Below are 19439 nucleotides of genomic sequence, written 5' to 3'. Positions count from 1 at the left end.
TGAAACTGAACAATTTACATGAGAACAGCAAACATCCTGCTGGTATTTCTAGGAGACGACTAAAGTGACTTTAAAAAAAAAAAGTATTAATTTCAGCGTTTCACCTTTTAAGGCGTCACTCACACCTCAATGTCTTCTTCACGGGTTCAGCGATGAAGGAGGACATTTTCTCCGTGAACTGGGAACATCTGAATTTATGACATCGCAAATATTTTGGGAACTGATCCCCGTGCGAAACTGAACAAAGATGAGGATGTGGAGGAGAGGAGGTGGCAATTTATTCCATCCATCCATTTTCTTCTGCTTATCCTGTTAAGGGTTGTGGGGGGTGTAGAGCCTATCCCAGCGGCTTTCGGGCAAGAGGTGGCCTGGACGGGTCACCAGTCCATCGCAGGGCCAACACATAGAGACAGACAACCATTCACACTCACAGTCACACCTACGGTCAATTTAGAGTACTACCTAAAGTCTACCAAAATCCAATATTCAACATATTTGACTTATCAGTTGTTCAAACAAGACAAGAGACCACACAAACTAGGCTGAGGATCATCGCACTGACACACACACACACACACACACACACACACACACACGCACGCACACACACACACACACATATTATAAAAACCCTGCGTGTATTATTGTGCATCTTTATTTGATAAATGTGTTGAGAGAGATCTTTAAGTGGGAAATTAAAAAATTGTATCATACATGAATTCCACCAGCATCCATTAATATATCAATAATATTTGTATCATATTAATGTTATAATAATAATAATAATATAATCTGGTATTGCCACGGAATTGAATCTTTTGTTTCATGTTATTATACAGGTATTATTTACTGAGTGTCATATCTGAAGACAATTCCAGCAGGTAGTTGATTTTAATCATTTCTTTAAAAGCTGCTTTTAATACTAATACGTTGAATCGCTCCATGATATGGAATCAACACCGGGCAGCCAGACGGGCAGGTATGCATGCGGCTGAGCCGTTCATGCAGCTTTAGGAGCTGTCAGGGGGGAGAGAGAGAGAGAGAGAGAGAGAGAGAGAGAGAGAGAGAGAGAGAGAGAGAGAGAGAGAGAGAGAGAGAGAGAGAGAGAGAGAGAGAGCGCTTTATGACAGTGAGGGGCCCAGACTTCAAATAGCAGGTCCGGATCTGCCGGCTCGGTGTCAGCTCATCAGCGCATTTCAAAAGAGGAGCCGCAGGACAATGGACCGACTAACACCTCCATATAAACCTGGAGATAGACGGACGGTCAATAGAGACGCAGGCAGACGGAGAGGACGGAGACAGAGAAAGAACAGCTTACACCTCGTCTGGTTGCCCGCAGCGGATTTGACACTTAGGTGTTGATGAGAGGTTTCCCACATCGCCTGCTGGGAATTAGACGCGTATGATACTGATCCAGTACCCGAGCTGCCGCTGCGTATTTCAGCAACAGGGCTGCAGATACATGACGCGTGTTTGGTTGTTACGATAAATGCGCGTTGGTAGCTGAGTCTTGTTAAACAGTCAACGGATTTCCTTCTACTGCGCCTGCGTAAAGTTGGAACGCTTCTGAGGCGCTTTGAGCAAAAGCGCCACGGTGCAAGTCCCGTTAACAACCAGGTTTCAGGGGTTACTATGAAATGGAGTCATATTTTTTGTTTCATATACGCATCTAGTTAAGTTATAACGGATGTGAAGTGTTATAAACTCAATAAAAATAGGCTGATAAGATCAAGTGCGTGTATTTGGGAGCATTTTTAGCAGGAACTTCATAAAATCCTAAATTTAAAGTCCCCTCCATTCAGAAATGTTCCTTCTCTTTCCTCTGGAAAAAAATGTTTGAGCTTCATCATGCAGGATAACAATAACCCTTTAAGGTAGTTTTCACACTCATTCAATGAATGTACAAAGACTCACAAACGCACAAACCAAATGAAAAAAGGCGGGGCTATGAGCAGGATTTGTGACATCACAAAGAGAAGACAATCCTGGTTCAAAATTCAACATGAAATGACTCAAAACCTTCAATGCACTTTTCAGCAAATGTAGTGTTGCAGTAATGAAGTAAAACTGGACAGGGGACAAACTGACACACATACACATGCACACAACAGACTTTAGTTCTGGTTTCCAACACAACAACCTGTAACACACAAATACGATCTACCGATGTTGTCATTTGAGCTGATTCACACTGAGTACCAAGTTCGAATCAAGTTTTTTTCAACAATCTTTCTGCAGCTCAGCAGCTTCATTTCACCGACAAACACTGTCCAGTCGCGTGGTTTATTGGACTTCAGGGTAAACCTACTGTCTTCCATTCCACCGTCCTTGTTGCAACAGAGTCAGTCACTTTGTTTTATTGATGTCTTCCTGTGTTAGGACATGCATTAGTGATTAAACCTGAATTTTCCAGCTGATGCACGTGTGATTCAACCAGTGTTTGAAGGCTGAGAACGGAACGTTTTTAGTTTGGTTTCAGACGCATTTAAGGTCCCTTATATCTCATTAAAAGGGGGAACTGACCGATTTGCATGACTCGTCCGAACACAGACGTCTTGTCCACAGTGCTGCAGTTCCACCTCCTCTGTCTGAACTGGTACTGGCACTCCTTGATGCCAGTCTTAGCGCCGTCTCCGATGTACATCATGTGGTCCTGGTACAGCTGGCAGAGCTTCCTCTGGCCCTGCAGACCACACAGTAATTGGAACTCATTGGCCCCTTTTTGTTGACAGAATAGTCGCTCATAATTTGCCATTTACGCAGGCACAGAGGAGGGATGTGCTCGACATGCTGGAGGGAGAAAACTTAATAGGGGAGGGGGGGCTTCTGTGCAAAACGAAGAATGCTGCTGATTTTGAAGAGCTTTGATGTGCTAAAGCCATGCTAGAAACATCAATTGGTATGAATAGAAACCTGAGAGCTACTGAGAGAACGTACTTGAGAGAGACCAGACAGCTGACTGCAGAGAGGCTGAGCTCCGATGATGTACATCTCAGGTCGCTGGATCGGGGTCAAAGCTAGTGACCTGAGAAAAAGAGACAATATCAAGTCTGGATTAAAACTAATAAAAAGAAGTAATTACGCTGTTGAGTTAAAAGAGAAGTGGTGCGGTCAGTCTTCATGTGATGTACAACATCTCTGAGTAGGGGTCAGGCTTCAGAGGCTAAGATTTATACCAGGCTTCTGCACCGTAGATAAACTCTGCTGTTCCACTGTCACTGACTTTAACTTTTTTTTTTCTCACTTTTTGTTCAAAAAAACACTTCAACTTCACAATACTGGATCATTTTTGGACTTATTGAGTGGCGAAACTTTTCTTAAGTGTCTCTGAGTGAGGGAAAATCTTATTTTTTAATATCATCTGTATTAATAGGTCAAAACATAACCAAATATGTCACTGCAAACAATATGAATTAATAAATTTTTAGCATCTATGACGAAACAAACTGAAATTCTGATCGGATTTTACATGTTAAGCATCCTCTAACACACACACATACACACACTCCACATCCACCACAAAGTGAACCGTTTTGTAAGTCAAGAACAAGTGTGGCTAATTGAAGGTCCAGCAGGCTGCTGTGCGAACCATTTGGGGCTCAGCCAGGGTAAATATTGTGACAGAGCCCTCACATTTGTTCTAGTCGCTGTTAGTGCTCTACCACGACGAGAGCATCGCGGCATGACGCAAAACTACCCCCCAAAACACACACACACACACACACACACACACACACACACACACACACACACACACACACACGGCGACATAAAGTGACGTCTGTAAGCTCACATTTTCCCGTTTGTAATCTAATATTCAGTCTAGAGGCAACGAGGTTAAGGAGATACGGCGAGAATTTAAAGCACAAGCCGTGCGTAAAAGTAAAATGTATCCATATTTTATTTCTGATCCTAGATATCAATGCATTTGCAGCGATAATACACTCACCACCATGAATTGGCATCCACCAGTAGCAGTTGGGAGCCACAGCCGAGGAAGGCGACTGCCAGCAGCAAGTGTCGGAGGGCACTGCTCCGCCGTGTCCGGACAGGCTTGTTGTCCATGGTCCGCCGCGTCACCGCCACACAGCCGCTCCTGGGGAAAGTGCTCTGCTGTTGAGACATGGGCGAAAAAATTAAGGAGGCGTCCTGCTCGCTCGGGTTGTTAGGTTGGGACGCAAACCCTGTGGTGCTGGAGATGCCGTGGGTTCGAGTCTGCGTGTCCTGTGTTTATTCACACAGTTCAGTCTGTATAATGTGCTCGATGTCGTTCAAACCAGGCCGACCGAGTCTTAAAAGAGGAAAACACAATCAGGCAACTGCCACAAAAGTCTGAAAAGGAACCATAGGAGTGGAAGTTTGTAATCCTCAGGTTTCAATGGAGATGAGAAGACCAGAATACCGGCAATCACAGCCGCATGCTCCTTAAAGGTCAAGGCCTGCTTGTAAAATATATGAATCCAGTTAAATTCCAATTCCAGATGGTGCGTAAAATAGTTTGGTGCCAGTTGGGTTTTCCGCACTCGAAGGCTGAGCAGAGACTCGAGCTCTGTCGGGAGGTGACCGGAGCAGAGCCACAGTGCGGGAAGTCTTGAGGAAAGATTTACCGGGAGATAAAAACGCTAATTGAGCAGCAAAAGCAACTGTTCCTTTCTCTTCCTTTCCTTCTGCGGCCACTCCACATCTCCCTCTCTCTCACCCTAGTTTACACCTCCTCCTTTTCTCACCCCCACTTCACCCCACCCCACCCCTCTCCCTCCCTATGTTTTACGGCCATAGGTTGCGCGAGTCTGTTCGTGCGCAGGGTGCTGTTAACATTCACCGCTTTTTGTTTTGGGCGATTTGTTGCTCTCTTGATTTCTCCATCAGTAATTTGCAAGGACCTGATTACAATCAATTAATGTAATTGTCTGAATAACGTATAGAACGGACGGGACGATCGAATAGAAAAAAACCCCCAAACAAATATAATGTAATGAGAGTGAAGGAATATTAAAAGAAATGCGTAAAACCGAACCACAGGGAGGAGGGGAAGGTTGTGATGGGGGACCTCAAACAAAGTGCACGTACGTCACATTCCTTTTATTAACTGAAGTGAAAAATTAGTTTGAATAAAAGGTGACCGCTTCTAACAAAACATAACAAAGTAAAAATCCCACCATATAATCCCTTCTCTTCTTTGGTCCGCGACCCCGCCTCCTACACGCACACACGTTTACGCACGGACACACAGACGGACCAGGAGTCCTGAAAAGTCCTGGACTAAAGAAAAGGCGTGTTGAAGCGAGATCTCTTCCCAATTCATAACCTGGTCAAAGAAAAACTGAGGCCGGGACGGTGGGCGGTGAACCTGCGGAGGAAAAGACACTTTGATCTGATTCAGTGCTCCTACAAAAGAGTTCGTCCGCAACCAAAGGTGCGCAAAAGGGGAGTTTTAGACCGGTGGCCCCTCAATCTCACTGATTAAAACTTTCATTTAATAAAAAGTACTTTTAATTCACATCATCAACATTATAAAGAGCTTTGGCATCAGTATCAACAGGTAATGAATCTTTCTGCTCACCACGCAACAAAAAGAGCTAATTTATTATTCAGAAAGTTTCTTATTCGGTGCTAAAACATCCTTTAAGTGCGTCTTCTTGGATTCATTCTGATAAAGACGGCAAAAACATTAATTGGGATAATGATAGCGCGTAAAACGTATTGGGGTTTTTAGCAGCTTCTGGTTTAAAAACGTCATCGGCTTCTCGTCTGATGAGAGATTGGGTTTATTTCTGTACTCGTGCATCTCTGAAGAAATGTCACTCGCTACAGGAGAGATTCGGATGTTACTCGTCCTTGTATGATAACAGGCGCGCGCGCGCGCACAATCAATAAACATCTAATTGATATTCTGCTTTATTGTGTGTGAGCCTGGGTGGGTCGAAGTCAGGTTGAATAAACACAGAAAACAATGACGTCGGGAGTTACAAAGTTGCAACAATCTCTCTCTCTCTCTCTCACACACACCCACCCACACACACACACACACACACACACACACACACACAAACAAACTGGTCTAGTCAGAGAGTAACACTGAGACTGAATTAAATTCCTTTCCTTCCTTAACAGGTGTCTTGTTTTGCCATTCGTTTCTCTATAAATGAAGTGACGCACCTTGTCTGCGCTGTGGTACGTTACTGTGGCAACAGCGCCATCACCTGGAGAGGAATACATCGATTTCTTTTATTTTAACGAGTCACACTACTACTACAAACACAAACTTGTCATTGTTTTTTTATCATCCATGATTGGAACGTATATAAATACATCATAAGATTCACTTTCTACTAAACTTTATACGTTTCTGAATACACCAATTTTTTGTTTAAAGAAATAAAATCTAAATTCTTCCTTTATGTTTTCGATTAGTTTTGTTTTTGTTTTAAAAGCGATTTATATCATATTCAATTCATACTTCTTGTGCTGAAAACTGCCCCAGAACTTAGTTTGGGACCTTGAATGTGACGCTTAAAAAACAAGAACAACAAAAAAAAAAAAACACAAAAAAAAAGCAGGCCAGTTGTGATGTGTCCTCTTAACCACTAGGAGGAGCAGTTTAGCCATGTGCTGACTGCATTTAACTGAAGCAGGGAGGGGTTGAGGGCTTGGGGAGAAACTTGGACCAAGTGAGACATACAGAAAGAAAAGAGGTAGGAGGGAAAACGAAGAGAGTGAAGGAGAGAGAGGGAGTGTCCAAATAATACATACACAGAGAGAGAGAGAGAGAGAGAGACAGAGAGAGAGAGAGAGAGAAAGAGAGAGACAGAGAGAGAGAGAGAGAGAAAGAGAGAGAGAGAGGACTTGTCCCTGGAGGATATGAGCAATAGCCATGCAACAGGGAGCAATGCCTGAGAAACTCGGCAGCTCGTCTTTGGATTAACAGCAGCCCTTTTTTTATTTATTTTTTATTGCCTACAGTGCCGCAGCGAGCGACCCAGCCAGCTTTTTCCTGCAGGGGAAACCAGCTGCGGTTGACTTCTGATGTATAGTCGGCCCTGATCCACTGGAAGGTGCTCATGCCAATATGCTAAATATCCCCCCTCCCCTTTTTTTGTTGACTATCAATGACTTGAAATGGGTCGTACTCAAGTTGAATAAGAAAAAGAAAATCCCCAGAATGTTGGAGGAGGACAAAAATAAAAAGAAATAGGAGATGTATTTAGGGATTCTATTTTTAAGTAGAAATTCTTGAGCAGTCATAGCGTCTTAATCGTGTTACACACTAACACACCATTTAAAGGATTGTGTTTGTAAGACATGCAAATTTCAGAAGACCCTCGAGCCAACCTCCTCCTCAAATGAGATGATCCAGCCTCTGCAGACCAAAAATCAGGGATTTCTTCTCCTAGAAAACTCAAACGCTTCCAAGCGACTGCCTCCAAGCAGCTAAAATAAATGAAGAATAAATAGCACGAGCCACCAGGATTTGCTTCCACATGCGATGAACAACCTGAACATCGCTCTTGTACTTGGGATGTTCCTGTGGTTTTTTTTTTTTTCCCTCGGAAGAGGTCAAAGGTCGAGATTCGTTATAGAGCAGTGACCCTGGGTGTCACAGGTCTCTCTCAAGGACACTTTTGTACAGCAGAAGCTTGTAGATAGACGGAACTTGGTTTGAAGACTCCGTCTTTTTCTCAAGCGACGACCCAAGCAGAATTTCATGGGCGGAAACCTTGAATCCCTATATTTTACGGAGGTGGCTGAAGTACACACATTCTTTACTCAAGTAGAAATGCAGATACTTCTGTTGAGAAGAAAAGAGTCTGCTAAAAGTAGAAGCACTGTTTCAACTTCTTTTTAAGAAAAAAGTTCAAAGGCTCTGAAACTCTAAACATGCAAAGGAGATCTCTACCCGCTATGTTTGTGTCAGCTTGCAGTTATTTTACTTTACTTATGTTACTTCCCACCTCTTGAGATGTTTTCTTTTCATAAATCATAGCTATTCATCACTGTCCTTTACGTCAGCCTGTGGGTTTATTAACAAGAGCCTGTGATTAAATCTCATAATGCCACAGGAGCCTCAAACCAAACCTGATACTTGAAATGTTGCACACTGGCTCTGGGGGTAAAAGACGAGGCGATTTCAACTGAGACGTGACGAATTCCTCATCAGTTTCCTGAGAAATCTTTAATTTTGGACGTATAAAGTTTCTGCAGTGACGATACATAGCAGGAAAGCTTGGTTTTATCCATTTGTTTTTTAACTCTCAGAAACAGTTTATGGTTATTCCAGCTCCTTCTATAGCTCAAAGAAAACCGGGATACGGTAGAAATTGGAAGACACACCAGTATTACGCAGATGCATGAATGCATTTGTCAGCACCAAAGAGCTCAAACCCACGAGCCGATGAAGCTACCTGCTCTTGCTCGCTCATTCTCTCTCTCTCTCTTTGTCTTTCTTTAAGGGTGCAGTAACGAACTGCCAAATGCAGCTGGCTGTGGGGAAATTTACTGCTTATATCATCCTCACAAACACACGCTCGCACACACACACACACACACACACACACACACACACACACGCGTGCACGCACACACCCCTGGGGGAAACATATTGGGACTTGGAAGCAGCTGAGAGGGTCTTCAGAGAGGCCTGCGGCTTCATATCTGTCTCTTTGTTTTTTTCTTTATATACATGTGTGGTTACATGTCAGATTTCCTGTGGAAACACGTCCTCTTTTCACCCTCATCCTTCCTTTTTTTCCCTCCCACCCCCTTGACTTCCTTCCTCCCACACTCTCCTGTCCCCATTTCTCATTTTTGTGTCCCCCCCCCCCTACATCACACATGCTGTCCCCCTCCTCCTTCCTTCCATCTTTCTTTTTACCCTGCTCTGTCCATCTCCTCCCTCCTTCCTTCCCTCCATCCATCCTTCTGTCAGCTGGCAGAAGATGAGTCATGCCTCTAGCTGGGAGGCTCAAACTCTCTCTCTCTTTCTCTCTCTAAATATATCGTCTCTATACTTCTCCGCCCCAGTCTTTCTACATCTCTCTCTCTCGTTCACGTGTCTCTCGTGCTGCATCACCATCTGTTTCTCCACATCTCTCTGCTTTGTTCTTTTGCTTCACTACAAATCTCCTTCCTCTCTCACGCCTTTTTGTTGCCATCTCTGTTTCCGCCCATCCCTCAATCTATCTGTCCGTCTTCATGTCTTTCTCTCGCTCCAACTGTGCAGGCTATGAGGTCGTTTTCATCTTCCCTTCACTGTGTTGAACATGTATTCTTTCGCCTCTTCTCATTGAAACAGTGTGTGTCTGATGTCTCTTTGTATTACATGACCACCTGTATCAGTTTTACTGGACAATAAATGGATTTATAGATGCTTGTTATATCAGAACGTTTCAAACTTACAGCTCAATGATCAGAATCAGTTGATCTTCCAGCATTTTCATTCAGTTCCGTTTGTTTTCACAGCGAATGAAAAAGCAAAGTGAACCACAGATGTGTGTACAAACCTCGTGAGAATGTTCACTCCGTTTTTACTGGTGAGATGTGTGTAGGGCAGAAGCAGGACAGTGAGGAGGTCATGTGCTTTGGACTAGAACAGCGTTTCTGCCAGTGGATGAAATTATACGTTTAAACCAAAAAAATAAATTAATGTCATCAATTCGAGATGCTCAGTTTGGCACGCTAACCGCTAATGTCCGGCTTATGAGAAACTTCCTGGAGCAAAAAACAACAACAACAACAAAAAACTCACAAAGGGATGTTATATTGGTGCATAAATACACTCAAAGTACATTAAATATGTTTTTTGTCAATAGAGGTTAAAGCCTGGTGTGTGAAGTGGCTGGATGCTCTAAAATGAGCCGCTAAAACCTTCCAAACCGAAGCCTTGATTTAATAACTACACTTAAAATACATTCTATTTGCACAGATTAGTGAAAATAATATGTGATATTTACTTTTTTTTAATGGGCCCTGGCTTATCAGAAGTATGAATAATCAGCCCTTGAAGTGGTATAGGACGAGAACCCTTGGACTAGAGCATATTATGACCACTTTGCATACATCTTCTACAATTTTTCTGCTATGCAACCTTCCGCATCCCACGCGCAACATAACCTTGATTACAGGATTTTTTTTTTGTGTGTGTAGTTTGCCTGGCAACTATGTTGTATCTGAAAATGTCTATTATTTTTGGTGCAATTGCCGGTTTCACACTTGCCCAAATGGATTACATCAAGTGGTAAAATGCACCAGAATTTGATTTAATCACACTAAACGAGGCGGGTGTGAAAATGCCACCAGCCTCATCTCGTCTCTACAATTCGCTCATCTTTGTCTATATTGTATCTCAGTATTTTCTGTATCTGGTACATAAACTCAAATTCTGCATTCAAGGATGTCCCGCACTTAATTCATTTAAATGAAAACTACATTTTTTTTTTGTTTAAAAAAACAATGTAACCGACTGGATTGCAAGTAAAATTGCTGTATCCCTACAGAACAAATTCAAAAATCCAGTGCAAATATAAACCTTCACACACACAACAACACTTTCACACTCGCGATGATAGTATCTTATAAACTTGGATTAAGTCTATTTTTAGCAGTGAAGTGAATTTGTGCTAAGCATCCTGTCCACAGTATAAGCTAGCAGTGTTTAGCACCTCAGCAGAAATAGCTTTGGCTGGTCTTGTTTGGCACTCGACTGGAACCCTGAGAGGCTGAGTCCCTGATCAGGTAACCCAGGCAGGGACACAGCGGCAGGCCAGTTCTTCTGATTTCCCTGTGGTGCCCTGGAGCTCTGCTGGTCAAACTATACCAGTCTCATGAGCCCTTCCCTAGAGAAATTAACACACACTCTCATACACACACACACACACACACACACACACACACACACACACACACACACACACACACACACACACACACACACACACACACACACACACACACACACACACACACAGCTGTTATATGAACCAAACAGAAAAAACAGAGGCATCTCCCTCTATTTCCCAACTTTTGGTGTTTCTTTTTTGGAGGGGTATGAATTGAGTTTATTGATTGTACAATGCCTGTCCCGGTTGAAAAACTACAAACAATGGATTTCCCAGAGGAAGCATTATTCACAGAGTACTTCTTCATCTCTTTTGCCAAATCCCAAACATGCAATTACACACATAAACATAATGGTGGATGAGACAAATTCAATCCCGATTTCTCACATCGTTTAGTTAAAGTTAAATAAAACAGGAGAGAAGAAGCTGTGAGTGCATTAATGGTAGTTCATCTTTTAGACTTGCTGGCCCTTACAGGCACCTGAAGATATCGATAAAAAAAAAAAAAATCCCGCAAATGTGACTTCAATAAAACAGACACAATCTAAATTTACACTTCAAAGTCTTTGATTATCTAAAACTTCCCTCTGAATGTGAGAGCGTCTGGTGATGTGGGAGTGGCAGCACATTAAGTCACTCGTGAGTCGTTTGTGTCTTGATGCTCTACTAAGATTCTGACACTGCATCTATTTTACTCCATATACCCCATATGTCACAAAGTTTGAGAAATGCCTCTGCTTTATATGTGCTTTTACCCTGACTTGTCTCAGGCTTGGTCTGATGCACTTTAGCCTTAGTTTTTGAAAGAATGCCTTCCATTTTGGCAGGAAATGTGACATTGAAAAGACTTAAGTCAAGGCCCACTGGAGAAATGTTCAGATCTCGGGGGGTGATGATGCATCTCCAGAACATCACATGAAAAGCCTGAGGCGGTGAAATAGTGGGGTCAAAGACAACTTAAAGTATATTAGCCTACATAATCAGCTAATATTAGCTTAATGTAGATGTATCTGTATTAGTATCTATACTTTCTGTGTACATTTGCCAACAAATGATGCCAAAATATCAAAAGAAAAACCTCAAATCTCTGTTTGAGGTAAAAGGCTTGTTTCACAGATTTATTTGGCCAATTTTCAATGCCACAGTAAAGACTTGTTTTCCCTTTTATGTCACACATAAATGGATTGTCCTGAGTGAAGAATACGCAGTGTACTGTATAATAGCTGGCACTCAACTGACAGATTGAAAACACACTGAATAAATTGTGGTCTTGAGATTTAAAGGTACTTCTGGCCAACAGCTGGGTGACGTGAATACAACAACAAAAAAGAAATATCACAATATTCAGAGCCCATTTTTTTTTCGGTATCAAGAATACCGCTTAAGATATAAAAATAAATCAGAATAATCCAATCGATATTCATCATATCCTAATGAGGCATTATCTTCAGAAATCACACAAAACAATCAATATTTGCTTTGTTGCACTGCATTAGATGGCAAAATTGTGTACCACCTTTCCCTACATGTAAGCTAATCATAATTGTCAGGAGTGGCGCTAAACTAAGGATACCGGATTGCAAAATAACATTGTTAATATATCTTTGAATATATTTACAACGTTTCCCAAAAAGAACCAAGCCAATCAGCGTTTTTGCATGAACGGCATACTTGGTCAATACAATGACTGCGACATCGTCACATGTGGCATCTGTTTATAGTTTACATCATAGTTCTTTTTAAAGCTAAAGCTTCTTCAGCAAGGCTAGCAGCACTGGTGTTATGGGAAAAAACGTGGCAGGGAAGGCTGGGTCATCACATCTCAACACACAGACGTTACTCCTTCACATTTTGTTGATGATTACAGTAAAATTTAGAGTTTTTTTTTTAAACTAAAATACCTACATATAGTACCTTTACTTTTCTTCAGTTGAACTTGTGCTCAGTCTTTGAGTCAATAAGCAGTCTTGACTTCTACTCTGCCCATAACATGTATTCCAACATCAAAAACATGCCTGGTGCAATTTCTAAGACTGTGAAAATCAGCTATTTTCCACCTTCATGGCTCTCTGCACAAACACAGAGATAAACACACATACCTGCATACACACACGCACGCACACACACACACGCATAAGCCCACACACACATACAGACACACACACAATATGCAGCCTATTCATGCCAACAGATGACAGAGTGCATTGAGAAAATGCCAAAACGCTGACTACTGAGGGAGAGAAAGAGAGAGAGAGGGCGAGAGAGAGAAAGAGAGAGAGGGAGAGAGAGAGAGAGCATGCAGCTGAAAAATCTCCTATGTCAGACTGCAGAGCTGGCAGAAAAGAAAAGCATTGTTGAGGGCCCACACACACACACACACACACACACACACACACACACCTAGGCAGCCTGTGTGGTGCAAAAACTGGAGCAGGGCGGCAGGGCATAACACACACACACACACACACACACACACACACAGGCTGTGAGGCATCGTGGCGAGACGGGAGCAGAGACGAGCTGTCAGAGAGAGGGAAGAGAAAGTGTATGGAAAGAAAAAAGACAAAGAAGCCGAGGTGGAGAAAGATGGAGAGGGATAAAAGACGGAAAGAGACGGAGGTTTGCCTCTCCTGTCTTTGTATGCAACTCCTCCTTCACTTCAGCCATCATCTACATTCTTATAGCAACTCTGCTTTCTCTCACATGTTCCTCAGCTGTCCGTCTTACCTGCATACATCGACTAATACATCACCTATCATCTCATCCTGGCCAAGACCTCAACTTCAAATTTCACAACTCATACAGGGATGAATAAATGTGAATGGGGGGGGGGGTTAAGTCATATCACAGAAAACTTTGATGGTAATTTAAATTATATTGCAAAACGAGCTCTCCCTGCTCATCAAGCTCAATGCAGGCAGGTAAATCCCTGCATTCATAGCATTTGCTAACTTGAATGTGGAAGAATAACTAAAATGTCGCTTTTCAAGACTTTCAAAAGGTCATCAGATCCTTCATCCACTTTCTTCTGCTTACTGTTAAGGGTCGCGGGGGGCTGGAGCCTATCCCAGCACCTTTTGGGCGAGAGGCGGGGTTCACCCTGGACGGGTCACCAGTCCATCACAGGGCCAACACATAGAGACAGACAACCATTCACACTCACAGTCACACCTACAGTCAATTTAGAGTATCAATCAGCCTCGTCCCCTCTTGATGTCTTTGGACTGTGGGAGGAAGCTGGAGTACCAGAGAGAACCCACACAGGAACAGGGAGAACATGCAGACTCCACACAGAAAGACTCCATGTTTGAGCCAGGGCTCGAACCCGGAACCTTCTTGCTATGGGGCGACAGTGCTGACCACTGCACCACCGTGCTGCCTGTCATCAGATCAATTGGACTGAATTCTGCAAATGAAACAAGTCAGTTCTTCTTCTAGTTGTGATGCCCAAAATTTTAAAGCTGCCTTTTTACAGCCACAACAGAGCTGGAGTTGGCTATAGCTGAGCTGGCCACTTCAGGTTAGCCGTCTGCTAACTTGAATATGGATAAATAATTTTGTTGTGTGATCATCATAACAACTGGATCGAGTTGTGATTAATGAAATGAGTCGGTTCACTGGGTTTGTGTGACCTCCCTAAAAATGTGTCTACTGTTATCCAGCAGCAACAGCAACACTGCAGCAGAACTTATGATGTAATTGTTGCACTATAGCTTTAAGATTAAATCTGATGCTGGCGTATTATCAATTTGGCAAACTCTTTCCATTTGAAATGAGAAAAATAAATTACCAGCTTCATTTCGTTTGATTAAATGCTTCGTCTCCTCCTCTCACTATGTGTGGTACCGCGGCTTATTTCGACTTCCCTCCTGTTTGTTTATCTTTTTCTGTTCTTTAAAGCGAGCAATACTTCACCCAAATCGTGTTTTTCTGCCTTTCAAGTACTCACAAATAAGTATCTTGAGCATATGACTGCATGGAGATGATGTGGATTATACTGACAGTTTTAGTGTTGTTAGTAGCCGGTCACCATTAGTGTCAAACTAAATATACATGGCTGGCTCTTTCTGCATTCAGGGGTCACAAGGAAGTGAAGCCGGGCGTGAAAAGTTATCATTGAGCTAAAGTCACCAATTTGTGTGTACTTGAGACAAAACACACTTTTTTGAGTGGGGTATCACTTTAACGGGTGACAATAGTCTGCTAAAACCATCTTGCAAGTCTGAGTGAACCAAGGCAGAGAGAGAGAGAGAGAGAGAGAGAGAGAGAAGGAGAATTATAGGATCTCTGAAAGCATGTATCAAAATACACAAACACATCCAGACTGTGCAGGTGAAGCACCAATGACAGAAACAAGCACCTCAAGTAGCATAAAAGATTCATCTCTTCCACTGTACATTCAGCAGGCATGTGAACATGAATACACACACACACACAGGCTTGGAGAGTGATATCTGCTCTCTCTTTCATATAGGCCAAAGTGTGTGTGCATGTGTGTTTGAGTGTTTTTTGTGTATATAACATGGAGAAAATCTACAGAGTCATGGTAATATCCATTCAGGAAAGGTGTCGGCTTTCGGGGGGACGTGTTGACACACGCCTATGTAACCTTGGCAACCAGCAATCGCCGCGGGTGCAGATGAAGCCTGTTGTCAAGGCGAACAATTATCCAGTTACAGCCCTCCCCTGAATCATCAAATACACACATCAAATCACACACAGGTTTCGACAACTACGGAAGGACTCATCGGCACATGATGGGTCATGTGATGCATAGAATCATGGTTTCAGTAACACTTTGGGGAGGTGACACACACATATGCCATATCTCACTCCTGGCATCATGCACTCTCCACTGTTTCAACATCCACACAAAACCCCCCTCCCACTTTTCCTAATCTCCATGTTCAGGAAACAGCATGTGGCTGCCCCTCTTCTCCTCTCTCTCTCTCTCTCTCTCCATCTCCACTGATACATCCTCTAAAAATACTCTTCCTCACTTCACTCTGACCCACTACTTATTTTTCCACTTTCCCTCTCCATCCATCCCTCTCTTCCTCTTCCCTTGCTCAGTGTGAGTGCTAGCTAGGACCCAGCGGGTTTTCTAAGAGGGGTATGACACACTGCAGCGGCGTACACGGACACACACACACGCACACACAAGCAGCTGTGATATGAGGCAGACAGGGAGTTAGAGAAACGAAAAAAAAGCATGCTGAGCAAGTGCATAAATACATACATACATACACACACACACACACACACAGAGGTTATGCTGCTGGGGGCCTGTGGCATATAGATCTGCCTTCCTCTCCTCCCTTTTCTAATTTTATCTCCCTCTTTAAACTCTTCATTCTTGTTTCATCTGTCAGCATCTTGTAAAAACACCAGTGTAGACTATGGACAGAGAGTGGCCGGTTAACACACACACACACACACACACACACACACACACACACACACACACACACACACACACACACACACACACACACACACACACACACACACACGCCCCCGTTATTAAAAGTTTGCTAATAACCTCCCACACGTCACGGACTGGCTCGCAGATTTGAAGCCACATTGGCTGCATTTTATTCCGTCTTGAACCTTTGCAAAGATCCGGGGCCAATTATCAGTTTCACTGTACAATTTAACAGAGCATTTGGGTGTAGAGAATCACATCACGGTTTATGACCATAGCAGCAAACTAGCTCTTACCTGCACCCCAGGCACTGTAAATCCCTGGAAGTTTGCCCAGCGAAATGACCAGCTGCAATTTATCCACATTTAGAGCTGGGAATTAATCTCCCACCCTGTTTATAACTCATGCAGTTTTCACTGTCATCACTTAAAGCTTGGTATTCATATCAGGAGCTCTATTTTGAAAATGCATGACACACACTGAGCCTGAGTACCAAGGACGTAGGTGTTGGCAGCCACAAGGGAGTGCTTTGTTTTGCCCTTGATGAAGTTACAGGATATAAGTCAAAAGGAGGGAAGGACATTAATGTTAGTCACATAATTTTGCTGAGTGCTTTGCATATATTAAACCAATAATTTGAAACTTTAATATAGCTGAAATTTAGACTATCTAAAGCCTTACCAAATATTGCCCTCCTGAGATTGTCCTTCCAAGAAAACGACCAGCAAGTTCATAAACGCAGATTCTTTCACGGTGTAACTCTGGACGAGGAAGTCTTTTGGGGTCATCATCATGTGATACATGGGGGAAGGGCATAAAACCAAAGAAAGTATTTCCAAAGGTTGGAAAATTAATACATGCCCCAAGTGCGGGATGAATTATCATCAAAATGTGTGTTTTTTCAGGTTTTTGTTTTTTTTTTCCATTTCTAGATGCAAAGGCAGGAATTTTGGTGCAAAATACCTTTTAAAAAAAATTCTTGCCATGTATCAAGAGATAGATAACAATGACTACAGGGACGTGGAATTCAACTGGGACCCCCGTGACATCCTCAAGCATTATTCTATGACTTATAAGGAGGGTTGCACTTTGTATTAGGCAGACAAGATTCAACTGTCTTTTTATGTCAATCTCCAGTACAATGCACTTTGTATCAAGGTTGGAAAAATTAACCCTTTTACACCGCTTCACTGCTGCTTACTTTTATTGTGCCTTTTATACTATATAATCTATTTGGTATTGCGGGATTTGTATTGTGTCATGTGTATTTTCCGTTTATTGTATGAGGACTGCAGATTGAAAATAGCATTCTGCTAAATTTGGCGCGCCGATCTTTTTATTTCTTGCAAATAATTAATGCACGAGTGTACACTGTCCTTTTTTTAGGAAAATTTAATAAACTAAACTCACTTGTACATGGAGACGTGAAGAAATCAATGTCTGTTGTGCCGAAATAATATTATACTTTTCAACATTTCAGCCACATAACTTGCTTATAGGCAGCTTTTAAGCACTTATAAAACACATAAATGCTTTTATTTGAACTTTAAATGGCATCAAAAATGTTCTCAACAACCGTGTTTGACTGAGTGCAAAGGGAGAGACCATGGGAAAGTGGGGAAATCTGTATGAGAGGGTCAGAAATGGATGAGGCCCTTGATATGAGGGAGAGGAAGGGGAGGAAACCGACTTTCTAGATGCCCATTTGGTTTCATTAACTCAGGCTGCTGAAACCTAATTTGGCGGAACTTCGAGATGCTTTTCTTTTTAATAAAATGACTGTGGATTTGGTTGCCTCTCTTTTATCTTCACCTGATCGCCGTTGCCTCCCTCCTCCCATTGCTCTTTTTCACTCTGCCTCTATGTTTCTCATCAGCTCTTCCTCCCCCTCGCTCTCCTTTGCTCTTTCTCAACCACTCCGCTACACTCCACTGGCTTCAGCAAACGGCTCCCCTGTCATATTATCTCTCTCTCTCACACACACACACGCACGCACGCACGCACGCACGCACGCACACACACACACACACACACACACACACACACACACACACACACACACACACACACGTAAAGAAGCCAAGAGAGGGAGAGATGCAAGCGCATGCAAAGACCACATACGCACTGACATATGTTCCTCTGTCTAGGTGACACACATGCACAGATAAACACTGACATATACACACACACACACACACAAATACACGCACCCAGGCTACTCTAGGGGTGAGAGAGGCCCGGCGCAGGGGATGAAAGAAAGTTACACGTCGGTCCAGAGTACAAAAGATATCCTTCCACCTTTCATGAATACACACAAATATACTCTCTGTACTGTCAGCTGAGACTAAAATGAATCTTTGAAGCGAGTATCAACACATAAGCAACGCCAGATGTATGACAACAACAGCTTCAAAGTGATTATTTTAGTTCTTCATGAGAGACACATGAGAGAGCGTTTTACACTTTACAGATTATTTCATCCAAACAGTCATTTAAGGACACTCTGCCAGTTAATAAAGGTATATATCTCTTCCCTCTGTACCAAGTATGCCTAAACTTTTCTCCTCAGAGGACCAAAACTGAAACTTAAAGCCGGGCTGCGGGCCAAAAGCAACTATACAAAATGGAACTAAGATCCCAAATTAATTAAATATGATTTCAACTTTTATATTGTTGAATAACACTACAGTGACAATACCATGTACTTTTGTACGGTGCTACTATTATGTCGGAGATCGTTCTTTTAAAGGGCAGAACACAAAGTTACAGGATTTTAAAAGAATTCCGCACATGATCAATTTCTGAAAGACTGAAATAACTCTGCTGTGTGATCAAAATATGGGGGGAAAAAAATTAATAATTAGGGATCCTACAGATCTAGATAGCCTTTTACTTCACAAAAACAACAGCTTTTACTTCACAAAACAACAGCATAAACAGTGATTTTAATCATTATAATAATTTTTTTTTTCTTCAGAATTAGGCCCGTTCTTATGGCTTTTATATCCAGCAGGTCCAATTGAACTTTACTGCAAGCTGATTTTGTTTTAACTTTAGGGCAGTCTTGTTCTTTGATTTGCAGTAGAACACACACTCTTCGGTTCTCAGATTTAACCTTGGCATGCCATTGTTGAATTGTTATTTTTACAGCGTGAGTGATCTCTGTCTTGAGGTTTTGG

At 42.4% G+C, this 19439-nt stretch overlaps 1 protein-coding gene across 6 annotated transcripts in view; it reads right to left on the bottom strand.

Moving 5' to 3' along the window:
* wnt5b (wingless-type MMTV integration site family, member 5b) overlaps positions 1–19439 on the bottom strand; it is an 88007-nt gene that overhangs the window by 7437 nt on the left and 61131 nt on the right. For all 6 annotated transcript variants that reach the window (XM_086202152.1, XM_086202150.1, XM_086202151.1 and 3 more), the window contains 3 exons: positions 3950–4113; positions 2938–3025; positions 2524–2683 (listed from right to left, as the gene is read on the bottom strand). In XM_086202152.1, coding sequence (XP_086058278.1) covers positions 2524–2683; positions 2938–3025; positions 3950–4065 — 364 coding nt within the window. In that variant the 5' untranslated portion in view covers positions 4066–4113. The remainder of the gene's footprint in view (positions 1–2523; positions 2684–2937; positions 3026–3949; positions 4114–19439) is intronic.

Source organism: Aulostomus chinensis, chromosome 4 (genome assembly GCF_037954235.1).
Source record: "Aulostomus chinensis isolate RoL2024-O1b breed Wild chromosome 4, RoL_Achi_v1.0, whole genome shotgun sequence".
Lineage (NCBI taxonomy): Eukaryota > Metazoa > Chordata > Actinopteri > Syngnathiformes > Aulostomidae > Aulostomus > Aulostomus chinensis.
The sequence above is the reverse complement of the archived record's forward strand: the minus strand, read 5'-3'. Positions and strand labels throughout refer to the sequence as shown.